At 38.5% G+C, this 16,415-nt stretch overlaps 1 protein-coding gene across 50 annotated transcripts in view; it reads left to right on the top strand.

Moving 5' to 3' along the window:
* Nucleotides 1-16,415, top strand: part of LOC115262726 (cell adhesion molecule Dscam2) — a 232,095-nt gene that overhangs the window by 70,670 nt on the left and 145,010 nt on the right. For all 50 annotated transcript variants that reach the window (XM_062842651.1, XM_062842638.1, XM_062842642.1 and 47 more), the window contains exon 5: nt 2,770-2,919. In XM_062842651.1, the coding sequence (XP_062698635.1) occupies nt 2,770-2,919 (150 nt within the window). The remainder of the gene's footprint in view (nt 1-2,769; nt 2,920-16,415) is intronic.

The raw sequence follows: 16,415 nt of genomic DNA, 5'->3' as shown, positions 1-16,415 counted from the left end.
AGACTGCTCTAGACTTCTTTCGTCTTTGAATATTCGTGTGGCTCCAAGAATGCTGCGTGGTGGTTCCCTGCTTCAGCGTAGATTTCACCGAACCGCCTTTGGTTACAACCAGCCATTCACCGCGATGGTCCGTATATTCTCGGTAGTTGAAGATCTCCATGATTTCGGCGAATCCTCCAACCAGTTTAAGACGCGGGTAACGAACTCTAATTTGATCTAGATTAAGAAACATTCATGTAGACAACAGTCAGATGAAAACAAATAAATAATAATAATAATTAAAAAAACGGTTTTTGTATAACTGATAAACATTTTTCACCAGGAAAGAAAAACATCAATTTGTCAATTAGCAACATTTCGTACCTTCTAATTACAAGTTTTTCCAGTATGTATAAGAAGATAGCTTGACCCAAGTAACGACGACCAATTTTAAGAGGTTTCGACAACCATTCTAAAATCTTATACCTTTACTTTGGTTTTATGATGGTTTACAGAACCTCTTCTAGTCTGTTTGACTAAAATATGTTACTTGGGAATCCTTCCTCTAGCTGTATATGGATACCAATTTTGAAAGTATTGCTCCGGTATAAAAAAAATCAGAGCCAAAGAAAGGAAATGCATCCAATTTCGCCTTTATTGTCACAACTTTGTCAATTTTCAGCTACTTTTCAATATTTGAGCAGGATTTTGTTCGAACTTGATTTTTGAATGAACTGTACAATATGATTTTGCTCTTAGTTTTAACTTAAAGGGTATGATACTTGCGGGGATGAAAAGTCGAACTTGTTGATGAAGAGTCGAACTTTTTTTACAATATAATCTGAAAGTATACTAGCTAGACAATACACATTCAAAATTTTATAAAGATTGGAGCACTGGAACCACTCGTTGTAGGGTGCCCCCCTACATAAAGAAGGCAAAGCATGAAACTTTAACCCTTCAGCACGCGCGCCGTTGTAAAAAGTACAACACTACCAATAAACCTCGCTTGTCATATACAGTGCGAGCGCGATGCAGTTGGTTGATGGCGCGCGTCCTGAAAAGTTAAACGAGATTATCTCTAAGTTGTCTTTTTAAAAAGTGCCCTAACGGTGATCTCGATATCATAAAAATGGGATAGGATATGAGAAAATTCTCGAGATTGAATATTTAGAACCGCACATATTTTGAATATGGAGGTCCAAAAATACGGTTCTAGCCAATACAATTTGAGGTACATCCACATTTCATGGTATCTCCCTTTAGATATAATGTGGACCATGTATCCCAACAGTAGCAACGTTCTATCGGTCTATGTAGTGCCATTATTAGTTTACAGCCTGTAAATGGCTCAATCTACATAAAAGTGATGCAAAACCCATGAAACAATGGAAAGAAGAAGAGAATCATACACTTCCTATTTCTCAGTTCCCAAAAACATGGCACCACAGTATGAGCAATAAATTCAATAAACCGAAAACAGACGCACCATCGAACGATCAAGTAAGAGATGGAGCGAGCGACAGAAAGAAAGAAAAGAATGCCCGTTCCGTATGCCTATGTGACCATTTATGTCGGCTCGATTACCATACAACAGGCGAGGAAGCTTCGTTCACACTTCTTCCAACTACTCCGGGCTCTGCACGCAACCGCGGACTCTTCAAGTGTCATCACGTCGTCAGTTAATTTCGACACTTCTTTCCGACGAAACTACTGGCTATGTAGCAAATGAAACCTAGCCATAAAGATAAAAATGCAGTACAGCCGAAGAATTAGAGCCAAATTGTAATGGTAATTTGCTAGGCTGGGCTAGAGCTTCGTCCGTGTGCAATTAAAACATAATAATCGTTGCTGGGCGAAATTAGTAGGTCTCCAAACAACAGAGCGGGAGGCAACGAATGGCTTATTATCATTCCGTGCAGCATACGGAGTTAGAGTTGGATGCAAGTTGAACGAAGCTTCACTCTGTGTCCCGAGATCTTTCGGGGACCGACCGACCGACCGGGTTGAAGCGCATTTTAATTTATTCAACGTGTTGATGTCACAGTCCGATTAAGCAGAGCAACGAGACGAATATTTATGACAATGAACGCTTTGTAGAGTTGGCCGTACCAAGCTTGGAATGCCGAAGCAAGTCGACCGCCCATCATAGATGATCTATGGGAACTAATAATTCGTGGAACGAACTGGGCCGGAATTGACATGCTGGTCACATACTTCTTAATATCTTCAAAATTGTAGATGGTTCGTTCCATAGTGTTCATAACTCGCCTTGGTCGGCTCTTGAAACCCTGGATATTATCGAAGCTTGGTGCTTGACTAAGCTCCAACGTGATCGTTATCGGCAATTCCCTTTTAAGGTGAATCGGGACGCCGTGTTATTTTTCCTATCTTTCCTCTCTTTCTAACAATTTGCCTCGCGATTTTGAAGATCGTAATCTCGATTTCTATCGCACAGATGAGGCTGAAAATCAATCAGCATATGCACTGCAAGTGAGCATACACAATGATAAATTTTTGTTCCATTATACGAAGTAGAATCTGAGATTACCATCTTAGTAGCAACAGAGCAATGGCGGATATTTCCTCGACCGTCCCGTACGCCCTTAATGCGATCGTGGTGACATCACCGCGTTGATAAAGTTTTAGGGTTATGCTAATTCGAAACGTTTCATTTCTCAGGAATTCATTTACTAATTGTTCTTCTTTGTTCTCTTCCTTCCTATCCCCTGAAAACAACAAAACAACCTTGAACGAAACGAACCTTGAACTTTCCGAACGGCGCTGTAGACGGCAAGTACATGGTCCTCCCGTCCGGAGAGCTGCACATCCGTGAGGTTGGCCCCGAGGATGGCTACAAGAGCTACCAGTGCCGTACCAAGCACCGGCTGACCGGGGAAACTCGGCTTTCGGCCACCAAGGGACGACTGGTGATCACAGGTAAGTCGATTGTTCTCCCAATCTTCAAATCGTATTCGATATGAGGAGTCATTCTCGGTGATAGCAACAAGGGCACACAAACACACGGTTGCGGTACAAAATCAAAGTTGCACCTGACACAGCATGGTGGTGATAGGGCTGGAGACATTGCACCAAATTGAACACTTTTTATAGGGTTGCACCCATGGTGTTGGTCCCAAGGTCATACATCCGCTGTGATAGGGCAAAAATTGCGTAATTTGTTGTTATTCGAGCTCTCGTACGTTGGCATTTAGTGTTGATCAGTACCTATGTGTGGAGTTAGTTAATGATTGCGTCCCCCGATGTGAACGATGCACGCTACTGTTATTCTATACCATCTGGTGACTGTTTCTACATGGCAGCAGAATAAATGAATTTTTAATTGTTTCTTTTTCTAGCCCGTTTGGCTTGTTGTCATATGGGATAGAAGCGTTGCGTGTCAGGTTACACGCACCTCGTATTAGATATCAGGTGTCATAAGCATCGTCTGTCGATGCCATTTTGAATGGTCCACCTTCAATAAGCTTTTTTTCTGTGACACCATGAGGAGCCTTGAACTCCTGGGATTTGCGCTAATGTAAAAAAAACCTCGACAACAATAATAAGACGCGACGCGAGACAGGACACAACCCAAACAGAGGAAAAAAGCTCAATAATAACATATTTTGATCATGAGATCAAAAAGTGATTGGTTTGTTTGAGATAAGAGGTAAAAGTACTCAAAATAATAACTCATATTAACTCCTAGATAATAATCATCATATCACATTTAGCTCTTGCCCAGATTTAACTAATAGCTGCGAGCTATTTGATTAATCTTCAAATATCAAGTTTTGGTATTGATTAGATGGATTAATAACAAATTTTTGATATTATCTCCCGTATTTTTATCTCTTATCTCAATCAAACCAATATTACTAAAAAAAAGAGTACTTCAGGAGTTCCTCCCACGATTCCTCAAGAAATTATCAAAGATACTTCGGCAAGGATGCATCGACAAATTCCTCCAGGAAGTTTACCGTAGCTTCCTTCAGTGATTCCATTATGGATTGCAGAAGATTTTTTTCAAGAACTCCTCTGAATAGGGGTTTCACCAGACATTCCTCAGGAAATTTCTCCTGGAATATCTTTAGAGTTTCCTCCAGTGATTGTTCCAGTGCTTTTTTCAAAAATTCCTACAAGATTTTTTTGTTGCAGAAATGCTCAAAGGAATGTCAACAGAGATCAATTTAGGTATTTCTGCAAGTGTTCCTTCAGATATTTATTCAGAGATTTCTCCATATATTCTTTCAAGAATTCCTCTAGAGATTGCTCCAATAATTCATTCTGGAATTATTCGAAGTACTTCAGCAGGATTTTCTTCCAGAAACCCTTTCAGATAATTTTACCAGAGACTATCTAAAAATTAATTTAGGAATTACTTAAAACATTGTACAAAACCTTCTTTTGGAAGTCCATCCAAATATTCCAACAATAATTCGTCCAGGAATTATTGCAGACATGGATTCCTTCATTTTTTTTCTAAGTATTTGCACAGAAATTCTTTCAGGAATTTGTTATGAAAGCTTTCCTGGGATTTTCTAAGGAGAACTTCATGGAATTGCTTCTGGGATTCATCATGGGATTTCTTCAGGAATTCCTCCAGGTTTTACTCCAAGAATTCCTCCGGGGATTCACCCGGGAAGTTCTTCTGTGTTTTTTTTTTCAAGAACAACTTACTGATTTTCAGTCCTGGGCACCCACGGTGGTGCAGAGGGCCGAATTGACAGATCTTCATCCTGGGCGATTGCCAGCCATCGCCTTGACCTGTGGTCAGGTCACATTTCTGTCGACTTGCTTGATTTTGTAGTAGGCCTGTGCGTAATGTAAGGTAGATAATGTCACAATAAAGAACCCTTTGTACCGAGCTGGACGTCTTTCCTACATTTCAGAAGTGGGATACAAACTTGAAATTTTTGGAGCGTTTCAAGATTTCAATCAAAATTTGGTGTTACCTATCGAGGAGGCCCTACGGAAGACCGGAATAGTAACGTTTAATCGAAAAGAAAGAATGGGTATAGCCAGAAATGAAAGCGAATGGTGAAGCGGTCGCCGATCTGGAGCTACATCATCAAAGTCTATGCAATGAGCGCCTGAGGAATTGGAGGTGAATTATTGTTAGCGATCCAAGTACGACACGGGACGCATTACTCTCAAACTGTAAAGTATTCGAGAGGAGGTATAGATTGTGATCATCAAGAAGAAACGCCGTACATACAGCAGACGGAACTGCATTACAACATCGATGACTGAGTCATCGAGTTGGAGCCGGATCAAATATGACGATGGAGTAGCTGTTCACATCGAGGACGATGTGTTTTTGTCAAGATGGCCGAACTGTAGTAGGCCTGTGCGTAATGTAAGGTAGATAATGTCACAATAAAGAACCCTTTGTACCGAGCTGGACGTCTTTCCTACAATTTCGTTGTTCCAGGGGTTAGGTTAAAAATTCCTTCAAGGATTCCCCCAGGAACTCTTTTTAGAATTCCTCTTGGAGTTCTTTCAGGAACTGCTCCAGGAATTAATCCAGAACGTCCATCAGGAACTATTTAGGGATTCACTTAGAAATTCCGTTTGGTATTGCTTCCGGGATTCTTTCTGACATTTATTCAGGAATTCCCCTAGGGATTCCTTCAGGAACCGCTACAGAGATTCCTCAAGGAGTTTCTTCACAAACTCTTCTTATGATTCCTTCAGGATTTTCGCAGGAATTCCATCTGCGTTTTTTCAGGAATTCATTCTGGAATTCCTGTACAAATTCCTGAAGAGATTTCTCAAGATTTGTTTTCAGGAACTCCTCCAGGAATTCTTTCAGGGATTCCTGTAGGAATTCTTGCAGGGATTTCTTTTAAAATCAGAGACGAATGCCCTAGAGGTGAAGTCTCTCTGAACCAAAAAAAAATCTCCAGGAATTCATCTAGAGATTCCTCCTGAAATTCCGCCAGAAATTCCTCTAGCAATTCCTCTAGTCTTTTAGAGATTTCTCCAGGAGTTCCTCTGGCAATTCCTTCAGGAATTCCTACAGGCATTCCACTAGGGTATCCTGCATTTTGCCAAGAAATTCCTACAGGCATTCCTCTAGCATAACCTGTAGGGATCATCTAAAAAAATCCTATAGGATTTCCTCCATGCATTCCTTCAGAACTTTCTCCGACATTCTTCCAGAGATTCCTCCTAGGATATCCTGCATTTTGCCAAGGAATTCCTACAGGCATTCCTCTAGGATATCTTGTAGGGATCATCTAAAAAAATCCTATAGGATTTCCTCCATGCATTCCTTCAGAACTTTCTCCAGGCATTCTTTCAGAGATTCCTCCAGGAATTGCTTCAGGAATTCCTTCAAGAATTTCTCCATGAATTCATCTAGTAATTGTTGCAAGAATTCCTCTAGAGATTCCTCCAGCATGTTTTTCCCTTCCCGCTTTTGGGGAAATTAAGCCACTGCGTTCAATAAACTAAACTTTTGTGGCATTACTTCAGGGATTCCTCCACTGATTCCCACCTCCAAAAATTCCTTCAGGCGTTCCTCCGGGATTTTATTCAGAAATTTCTCTAGGAATTACTCCAGATTATATCAGCATTTTCTCCAAGAATTTCTCCAGGAAATTCTCTAGGGATATATTCAAAAATACTTCCAGGAAAACCTTCATCAATTTTTCAGCGATTCTTCCAGGCATTTCTTCATGAATTTCTTCAGGAAATCCTCTAGGGATTTATTCAAAAATTCTTTCGGGAAATTCTCAAGAAATACTTTCAAAAAAATTTCAGAGATTCTTCCAGGGATTTCTCCATAAATTTCTCCAAGGATTCCCCAAAGATTCCTTCAGGAATTCCTTCAAAAATTTCTCCAGGAATTCCTCCAGAAATTCCTCTGGAAATTTCTCAACGAATTTCCTAAGGTTTTTTTTCGGAAATAGAAAAATAATAGAAATAGAAATAAAAACCTGCTAGAATTCCTATATTTCTCCAGAAATTCATCCAGTATTTTTTTCAAGAATTCCTCTAGCGATTCCACCAGGAATTTCTTCAGGGATTCCTCCAGCAATTCCCACAGGAATACCTCTAGGACTTCCTCCAGGATTTTATCCAGGAATTCTTCCAGGAATTGCTCCTAGACATCCTTCAGAAATTATGTCAGGAAGAATCCTCTATGAATACCTTAAGTTTTTTTCAGGGATTTATCCAGGCTTTCCTTCCGGAATTGATTCAGGGATTCCTCCAGGGATTTTTCCACGTATTTCTTGAAGGTTTTCCCCAAAGATTCCTCCAGGAAATCCTTCGAAAATTCCTCCAGAAATTCCATCAAGGATTTTTCTATCAGAAGGCCGGCTCCAGAGAAACGGTCTCATCCAAGAATTCCTCCAGGAATTCCTTCATGTATTATGCCAGGGATTTGTTCAGAACTTCCTTCAGGTGTTTCTCCAGTATATATTTTCAGAAATTGCTTCAGGGATTTCTCCTGGAATTCCGTCAGAGTTTTCTCCCAAGAATTCCTACAAGGATTCATTCAGAATTTTCTCTAAGATTTCTTCTAGGAATTCCCACAGAGATTTCTTCAGAAATTGTTATAGGGGTTCCTTCCAGAATTCCTTCCGGAATTCCACCCAAAATTCCTCCAGGAATCTCTCCAGAAATTCCTCCAAAGAATCATCCAGAAATTTATCTAGGATTTCTTCTAGGAATTCCTTAAGAGATTTATTCAGATATTTCTCTAGGAATTCCTTCCAGAATAAATTCTGGAATTCCTCCAGGTATACTTTTAAAAATTCCTACAGGGATTGCTCCGGGAATTTCTACAGGAATTCCTCCGGGGATTCTACCGGGTTTCCTTTAGGCATTTCTGTAGAAATTCCTCCAGGGATTCATCCAGGTTTCCTTCGGGAACTTGTGCAGGAAGTCTTCCAGGGATTGTTCCAGGAACTCTTGATTTCTTCAGAAATTCCTCTCAGGTTCTTTTCAAAAATTCAACCAGGAGTTCCTTCGGAAATCCTTCAATCATCTGCTCCAGGGTACCCAAGATTTTTTCCAGGATTACCTGATGATTTCCTAAAGGAGTTCAACTGTAGTTTCTTACGAATGTTTTGTAGGTATTAACAAATAAAATCAGATCTTCAGAAGAAGTAATGCACGAGCAAATAAAAATCCTAAATCTTCCAGAAATTGGCCAACGCTACCAGCATCACGTTTGTTTGTGTAAAACATGCGAGCTTTTTTTCAACTTATAGTACAAAATACAACAGCGTGATTGGTGTACAACGTGCTTCAAAATTCACATATATAAAAATATAAAAAACAGTGACTGCTGTTGATTTTCTAAAACTAAAACGATGTTAGAATGCCAGGATTTCTCCAGGAATTTTTCGAGAAATTTCTCGAAAATTATTCCAGGAGTTCCTCCGAGAATTGTACCAGAAATTCGTACAAGAATCGCTCCAGGTATTCTTTAAAAATTTCTTTAAAAATTTCTCCAGCTATTACAGTAAAAAATTTAATTTGTCAAGAATTCCTCAAAGAAACCCTCTAGGTATTTCTTTAAGAATTTCTTTAGTAATTCTTCATAAACTTCTGCCAAGAAATTCTTCAAGCATTCCTCCAGGAATTCCTCCAAGAGGTTCTCTAGGAATTCCTCAAAGAATTTCTCCAGAAATCCGCAGGAAATCGTCCAGAAATTCTTCCAACAATTACTCCAACAATTAGTTTTTGAAGAAATTCTTTTAGAAATTCCTGAGGAATTTTAGAGGAATTCTCAACAGAATTCTTTGAGTAATTTCTGGAAATATTCTTGGAGGAATTCTGGGAAGAAGTCTCGGAGCAGTTCCTGGAGAATTACATGAAGGAATTATTGGAGGAATCCCTGAAGTTGTCTTAGGGTTATTTTCTTGTGGAATTTCCAGAGGTTTCCGGAAGAATCTTGAAGGTATTCTTGAAGGAATTTCTGAAAGATTTTTGAATGAATTCTTGAAGAAATTTCATGAAAAAAAAAACCTTGGAGGTATTTGTGGCGAAATTCCTGAAGAGATTCTTGGAAAAATTCTAGGCATATGTCTTGGAGGAATTCCTGGATGAATTCTTGGAAAAAATCCTTGAGGAATTCGTCGAGGACTTCCTGGTGGAATTCCAAGAAGAATTTATTAAGGAACTCCTAAAAGAGTTCCTGGAGAAATTCCTGAAGGAGTTCCTGGAGGAATTTCGTGAGGAATTTTTGGCTTAATTCCTTTACAGTTTTCGGAGAAATTTCTGAGGAAATCCCTGAAGGAACTTCCGGACGAATTCTCGGAGTAATCCCAGGAGTATTTTCTTGAGGAATTACTAAAGGAAAGGTTTCATGAAGGACCCTGGGGGTATTCATGGAAGAATTTCTGGAGGAATTCTTGAAATAAATCCTGGAGGAATTCCTGGAAGAAATCTGCGATGAATTCGGGTTTGTCGGGAGTGGGATTCGATCCCTGGTCCTCGGCGTGATAGTCAAGTGTTCCAACCATCACCACATTCCTGCAGGTTTCTGGAGAAATTCTTTGCAAGTCCTTCATGATCGTTGCAAATGACGGGATCCGGCGTAATTTTTGCCCTCACGCCATTGACAGTTTCGTAAAATTTCCGCATATCATTTTGTTCCATACTGATGTTTTGCGCCTTAATAATGACAATCATACTGCTTTGTGCGGTATCTATCACTTCCCGCACTGCTGTGCTCATTCAGCTTCATTCAGCATTCTGCGATATCTGGATATTGAAACGCAACGGTCGATGAGTTCTTGAGTCCGTCATGGTTGATAACCGTGCTCGAATCTTATTGACAACGAGATAGTGATTAGAGCCGATGTCCCCTGAAGGCCCTCTCATCAAGGACATCCGAGAAGTGCCTGGAGTCTACCAGGACATGGTCTATTTGCAAGTTTTGCTATTTGGGTGTATTCCGATGTGCTTACAAATGTGAGCACGGATGTGAGATTTAAACTTTGTGAGAATGATCATAGTTTCCTGTAAATTAAACAGTGAGCAGTTCTCCAATCCATACACATTTCATTTATTACTAAATTAATAAATATTACTAACGAAACTACCTCACTTCTACGTACGAGCTCTCGAATAACAACGAACAAAATAACCTATGACAACCGTGTGTGTGTGTGTGTTCGCAAGTGATTGGAAGCGAATTCCGCTGCTTATCTGTTGATGACCAGTCGGCGAGTGCGCTACCGTTTCAAATACAAAACCGGCAATCATTGATAAATACATTCTCATTGCTTCGCATTGCAATCAACTGTGCCAACATCCGATCTGGCAGATCAAAAGCCTATGAATCACTGCTCTGCATCGGAAGCTGTTCAACACACATCGCGCGCTTTTTGATGACATTTTTTCTACGTTTGCGCACTCGTCTAAGACAGTTACCGCCATCTCCAATCACTTGCTGCGCCGTTTGTGTGTCAATTGCTATCCCGGGAAAAGAAATCACTCACAGCTTAAAAGTATTTAAAACGATATTCCGATAGAAACCCGTGTGCTGCGCTGCATTCATCATGATCTTCCTCCGTTCGTTCGATCATAGCTACTACATTGTGAAATAACTCGCCAGCCTCCAGATCGTTACGCATTCGACTTGCTTAGAATTAACATGATGACAAAAACACATTCTCAACATCGGGTAACGGCCGCAGTTTTGTGCTGTTTAATCGTTAAGCCTAGTTCAATACAATTCCATAAAAAAACCAGAACTATTTGTGACACACAGATTTGAAAATTAATTTTACTATTTCCTAGCCTGTCGATCCTTATCATAGATTGTACAAAAATATGGTAACAGAATATGGTACAATCCCACAATACCACAATCAATGCCAAAACTGACGTCGTTACCCTATGTTTAACGGTCATTTCGCGATTCACGCGCGGGCTTGTCTCGCTTGTTGGGCGGCGTTATTCGTACGCGTATTCGTACTCACCTACCCGCGCGGTTCCTCTCGCGACTTCCAATCGGTACCAGTACGGAGTAGTGATGTCAGCTTTTCATAAACAGAAAAAAATATGGTAACCTCGTTTGATCTGATTTGTTCTTATTATTTTATTGAGCAATTTTTGTTGTATTGGTAGTTGTAGGTAGTGTATACTGTACATATAGGCGTTCTCGCATCAGAAGATTGTTTGGTCGATAGTTGGCCGATTATTTACAAATGTACGGATTTTCGCCTATATCTATGGAGTTACGGAGTTTAGGAGAAATTTATTGTAGATTTCATAATGAAATTACTGGAGAATAACTTGAAAAGGTTATTGTTATTTGCCAATTGAGCAGATTCCAAGCAACGGCATCATGATTTTTTTTTATTCATGATTTTCTATTAAGCAGAAGCTTTGCATACCTTTTCAGTTCCATCTAAATCGGTGATTCCAAAAGTGGGCGAAATCGCCTCCCAGGGGGCGAAAATCAGGCCGAAGGGGGCGAAAATTTGGGGATCGAAAATACTAAAAAGGAGGCGATTTTTTTAAATTGAGAAATATCAAAAGTATTGAAATACAAGTCAAGGATGTCAACTGAACCATTAAAACTCCCTGACATTCAACAGGGTTTGTTTCTAGGATTATTGAAAAATGTCCGTTTCGAGATCGACGTAATTTTACAGATTTTTTATGTTTATGAGAAGTTTTTGGTAATATTCCAGGAAACAAAAAAAAACAAGTAAGACTGCTTTACGAATTTTCGAAAGAATTCCTAGTGATTCTGGAAATCCAATAAATAAGAAACTTAAAAGTTTATGATTGATTTTTGTCTAATTTATGAAGGAACAGGATTTTTTACTGTTCTCAGAAGTCAAGGCATGATTTCGCTTAGGTCATCAAATTTTCCTAGGAATAGTTGTACGAGACCTTTTTATTGACACATGATAGAATATGATTTTATGTAGTGCACAGAGGTTGCACTCAGGTAAAACATGTGATTACAGTTTATCTACAGCTCAATTAATTCAAGGCCTGACTTCAGTCTGGCCATCCCAGGTACTTAGGAATCTAGTCGAGGAATTCACTTACTCCAGTTTGATGTAGTATTGGTTTCTGGAGCTAACCGTTGTTTTTCGCATGCAAATAGGTCTAATTGTAGTCCATCTACGGATCTCTGTAGTCAAGGCATGACTTCACCCAATCGTCCAAAATTTCTACTGTTCGTTGATATAACAAACATTATACAGATGTTCTAGTATTGGTGCAAATAAAAGCGATAAAAATAATTGAAAATAATCCTTGGTTATTATTTTGAGTGTTCATGTCTTGTAAGGACGGATTCGGACAATCTATTGAGATATTTAGGAAATATTAATAGAACTACAAGAACTAAATGATCCAAAGATGTCTCCGATGACCTATAGATTCAATAAGGGAATAATGTCTCGTGTTTAATTTCATTTGAAAACAACAAACGCAAATGAAGACTTGGATGGTTCAGAAATGTTGAATATCTCAAGAACTCAAAAGAAACATATCAGAAAACCTCAAATTCGAACCTGCAGCAACATCAACTATCGTTAGGCTACGGAATGTGCAAGCTCCCATTGAAAAACTTCGTTAAGAAGAAAGTTATGGGGGTGCAAATCCAACTTGGCTTTTTTTGCCCGACTTGACCCAGTGACCCACCGGTCTTATACTCCGTCCAGAAGTCCGAGAAAATGTTGATCCCGTATATTTCCAAAACTATAGTGTTGTGCGAGTTTGTGTTCATAATTTGGTTGAATTCTGTTGAGAAATGGGATGTTGGCGATTTGTTGAACTTTTATGTTTTACCTTGGGTCAAACGAGTTAAGAAAAATACGTTGAGAGGTTGATGATTAACCTGGGCTTGTTAGGGGAATATCTGTAAATAAAAAGAAAATCGCGTTAAGTACTGTTCCTTTGAATTCCTCAAGTCTCAAGTCGAGTCAAGTACAAGACGCTGAAGACGACCTTACAGTTGAGGTCGAAATACGTATCTGTCAAAGGATGCACATTCTTAGTGGAATTCAAAGGAACAGTACTTAACGCGATTTTCTTTTTTTATTTTTATTTACGTTGACAGGTCCAGGCGTTCCAGAGGTGTTACCAGGATATTTAGATGATTTCAGTGGCGTTCCAGCGGTTTTATCCCTTATATTACCTGAAACAGATTGAAACCCTTCTGAGCATTCTTCGGAACTTAATTGAAGGTCCTCTGATTCCTTCTAAATCTCTTTGAACAGTCTTGCAAACATTCATCTAATTCATGTGAACATTATTAAGCTAATCTCTGTAGTCATTTTTGCTTCTAGTCATATTTAAAACGATTTCAGTCGTCGACCAGATCTCTCTCTTTAAATGCGAAGCGATATCTTGTTACAAATCGATTATCATTCAAATGCTTGCTGGGCATGAAAAACCCTGAAAAATAAAAAAAAAAATAGGATGTTGGGTCAACGTCGGGCCAAATTTTATCGAATGTTGGACTACTGTTGGACCCACATCGGATAACTGTTGGGTCTATGTTGGGTTTGGTGGCCATAATAAAAAAAACACCAGTGATAGGTTTATATCGGTGCATACGTCATCAATCACGAACGAAGCTGGAACCGTTAAACAATTTGCGGATTTTTTTTTTTTTTTTTTTTTTTTATACCCGCCACTCTCCCCCACACCAAAAAGCTCGAAGAGAGCCCTCTGGTAGTGGACGCAACTATCTCAGCTCTTATCTGAGCAGCATTGAATAGAATACAAAGAAAAGAACAAATAACTAAATGAGCTGAGATAAACTTGACAAACTAAATTTAAAATTAATAAATGTGATGGGTGCGACATCCCAGTGGAACTAAGTGTTCCTTTTAAGGGAGCCGGATTGAAACTAGAAATTAAACGAATATAAAAATAATATTATGAACTACATTACAAATAAAGTACAAATGTTACTGATAGATGGTGCAATAAAAAACAATTAGTTGAGAATATCAGGTAGATTCAGTTTATAGTGTTGTTTCAATTTTACTTTAAAAGTGCGACGATTGATGATCTGTTTTATTCCATCTGGCAATTGATTATATTTCAATGGACCAATGATCGAGATTCTTTTTTGACCAAGTGTTGTAGAAGCTCTACTTTGAAGCAAATTATTGGCACGTCTTGTTTGATACCCGTGTTGTACTCTAGGCATTCGAACATTGTGATGAAAACCAGATTTATGAAGCATATCGTGTACAAATATTGCAGTTTGTAATTCACAGAGAGCGTTTATGGGAAGAATATTATGACAAGGATCTGAATAAAGCTGAATAGAGGGATATAAAAAAGGTTTTTTGAAAATTGTTTTAAGGCACCTATTTTGTAGGGTTTGGAGTTTCCTGAGATGCGATTTGCAAGCTCGTCCCCAAGCAACTATAAGATAATTGAACGTTGAATGGATGTGGGCGAAGTAAAATTTTAATAAGACACTACGTGGCACAAAGTTACTTACTTTCCGCAATATACCACATAATGAAGAAACTTTCCTTTCAACATGCTGTATATGTATGGTCCAGCTCAATGTTGTATCTAGCAATAAGCCCAAATATTTAAATGAACTAACTTCTTCAATACAATACGAGTTTAGTACTACTGAGCTGTGACGATCTATAAGTTTCCTCGGAGAACGAAAAATCATATATTTTGTTTTAGATACATTTAGTGACAGCATATTAGAAGCCAGATAATTGGACAAAATTTTCAAATCATCATTGATCTCCTCTACCACCGTTTGTGCATCGGGACGTGAATAAAACAGGGCTGTGTCATCAGCAAATAAGCGTGGGACACCTTTCAACGGAAGTTTGCAGAGGTCGTTGATGTATAGCAGAAATAATAAGGGGCCAATATTGCTACCTTGAGGCACCCCTATGGTTATTGGCTTACTCGAACTAACGGTATCACCAATAGAGACAAATTGCATCCTGTTCGTTAAATAGCTTTGTATAACTTCGTTGGCCACACCTCTTATTCCATACGCTTCTAGTTTCCTTAAAAGTATTGAATGATTAATTGTATCGAATGCTTTTCGTAAGTCTAGAAAAAGTGCCCCCACTACTTGCTTACAATCAATACCTTTGATGACATCATCGAGAAGCTCCGAGATTGCTGTTTCTGTACTACTTCCTTGTCGAAAGCCATACTGAAATTTATAGAAAACACTATGCTGGTTCAGGAAAGGTATTAGCCTATTAATTAAGAGTTTTTCTATTATCTTATTAAACGTGGACAAAGTTGAAATGGGTCTATAGTTGTTAACGTCACTGGCATCTCCCGATTTAAAAACAGGAACAACTCTAGCAATTTTCAAACACTGTGGATAAGAGCCAGTTTCTAAAATTTTGTTGAATACCTCTGCTAAAATTCTAGAGAAACTAACGGAATTATTTTTAACTACATCTGCAGAAATATTATCAGGACCACCACCCTTCTTTCGTACCAGACCGTTAATAAGCAGAGTTACTTCACTCGCAGATGCCGGAGTTAGAAATATAGAAGAGGAAACTCTTTGAATACATGACAAAGGATCAATTGTAGTATTGATTTGGATATTATTAGCAAGCTCATGACCAATGTTTGAAAAATAATTATTGAAGATTTGACAGATTTTTTGATTGTCGCTAACACTAACGCCATTATCAAGGAGCGTAATGGTGTCAGATTTACTGCTTTTTCCAAAGATAGAGTTTATTTGCTTCCACAATTTAGAGTGAGGGGTATTGTTAAGGAGGTTATCATAATACATTTTTTTACAATTTTTTTTCACGGTGCTAACTTTATTAGATACATGTTTCAATAGAGCTTTTAAACGATGATCATCAGGGTTCCTTTTTAATCTTTTAACGTAATTGTTTTTTAATTTTATCAAATACCAAAGATTGAAATTCATCCACGGACAAAATTGACCTTTAACGTTCACATTTTTAGTAACAATTTTAGAAAATTTATCGTGTAACGATTTATATTTTAGCATAATATCGGACAAACAGGTATCTCCATCTCGAATATCCCCATAGTTTTCCAAGAAAGTAGTAAATTCTGTGTTGAGTTTTTGATGATCGACAATTTTTTTACTTAGAGTTACCACTTCTTTATTTACGAATAATTTAAAAGACGTAATCACTATGCAGTGATCACTTTGGCAAGTAGAAATTGTATCGTTTCTAACACGGAAAAGATCATCCATTCTACAAATAACGTGATCGAGTATATTGGAGCTAACCGGTCTAGTAGGAAAAGTATTAGAACATGTAAACCCATACGATTCCAAAAGTGCCCTATATTTAACAACAACATTGTTGCCATAAGCGTTCATTGGCACATTGATATCACCGACTAGAAAACAAGACCTATTTTGGTTTGAGCTATCGAGCACATTTTCAAATATATTCAAAAAACTATTTATATCAAAAGACGGAGGACGATAAAAGCCATGGACA

Source organism: Aedes albopictus, chromosome 3, assembly GCF_035046485.1.
Source record: "Aedes albopictus strain Foshan chromosome 3, AalbF5, whole genome shotgun sequence".
NCBI classification, from domain to species: domain Eukaryota; kingdom Metazoa; phylum Arthropoda; class Insecta; order Diptera; family Culicidae; genus Aedes; species Aedes albopictus.
Note: the sequence above shows the minus strand (reverse complement) of the source record. Positions and strands in the feature narration are given on the sequence as shown.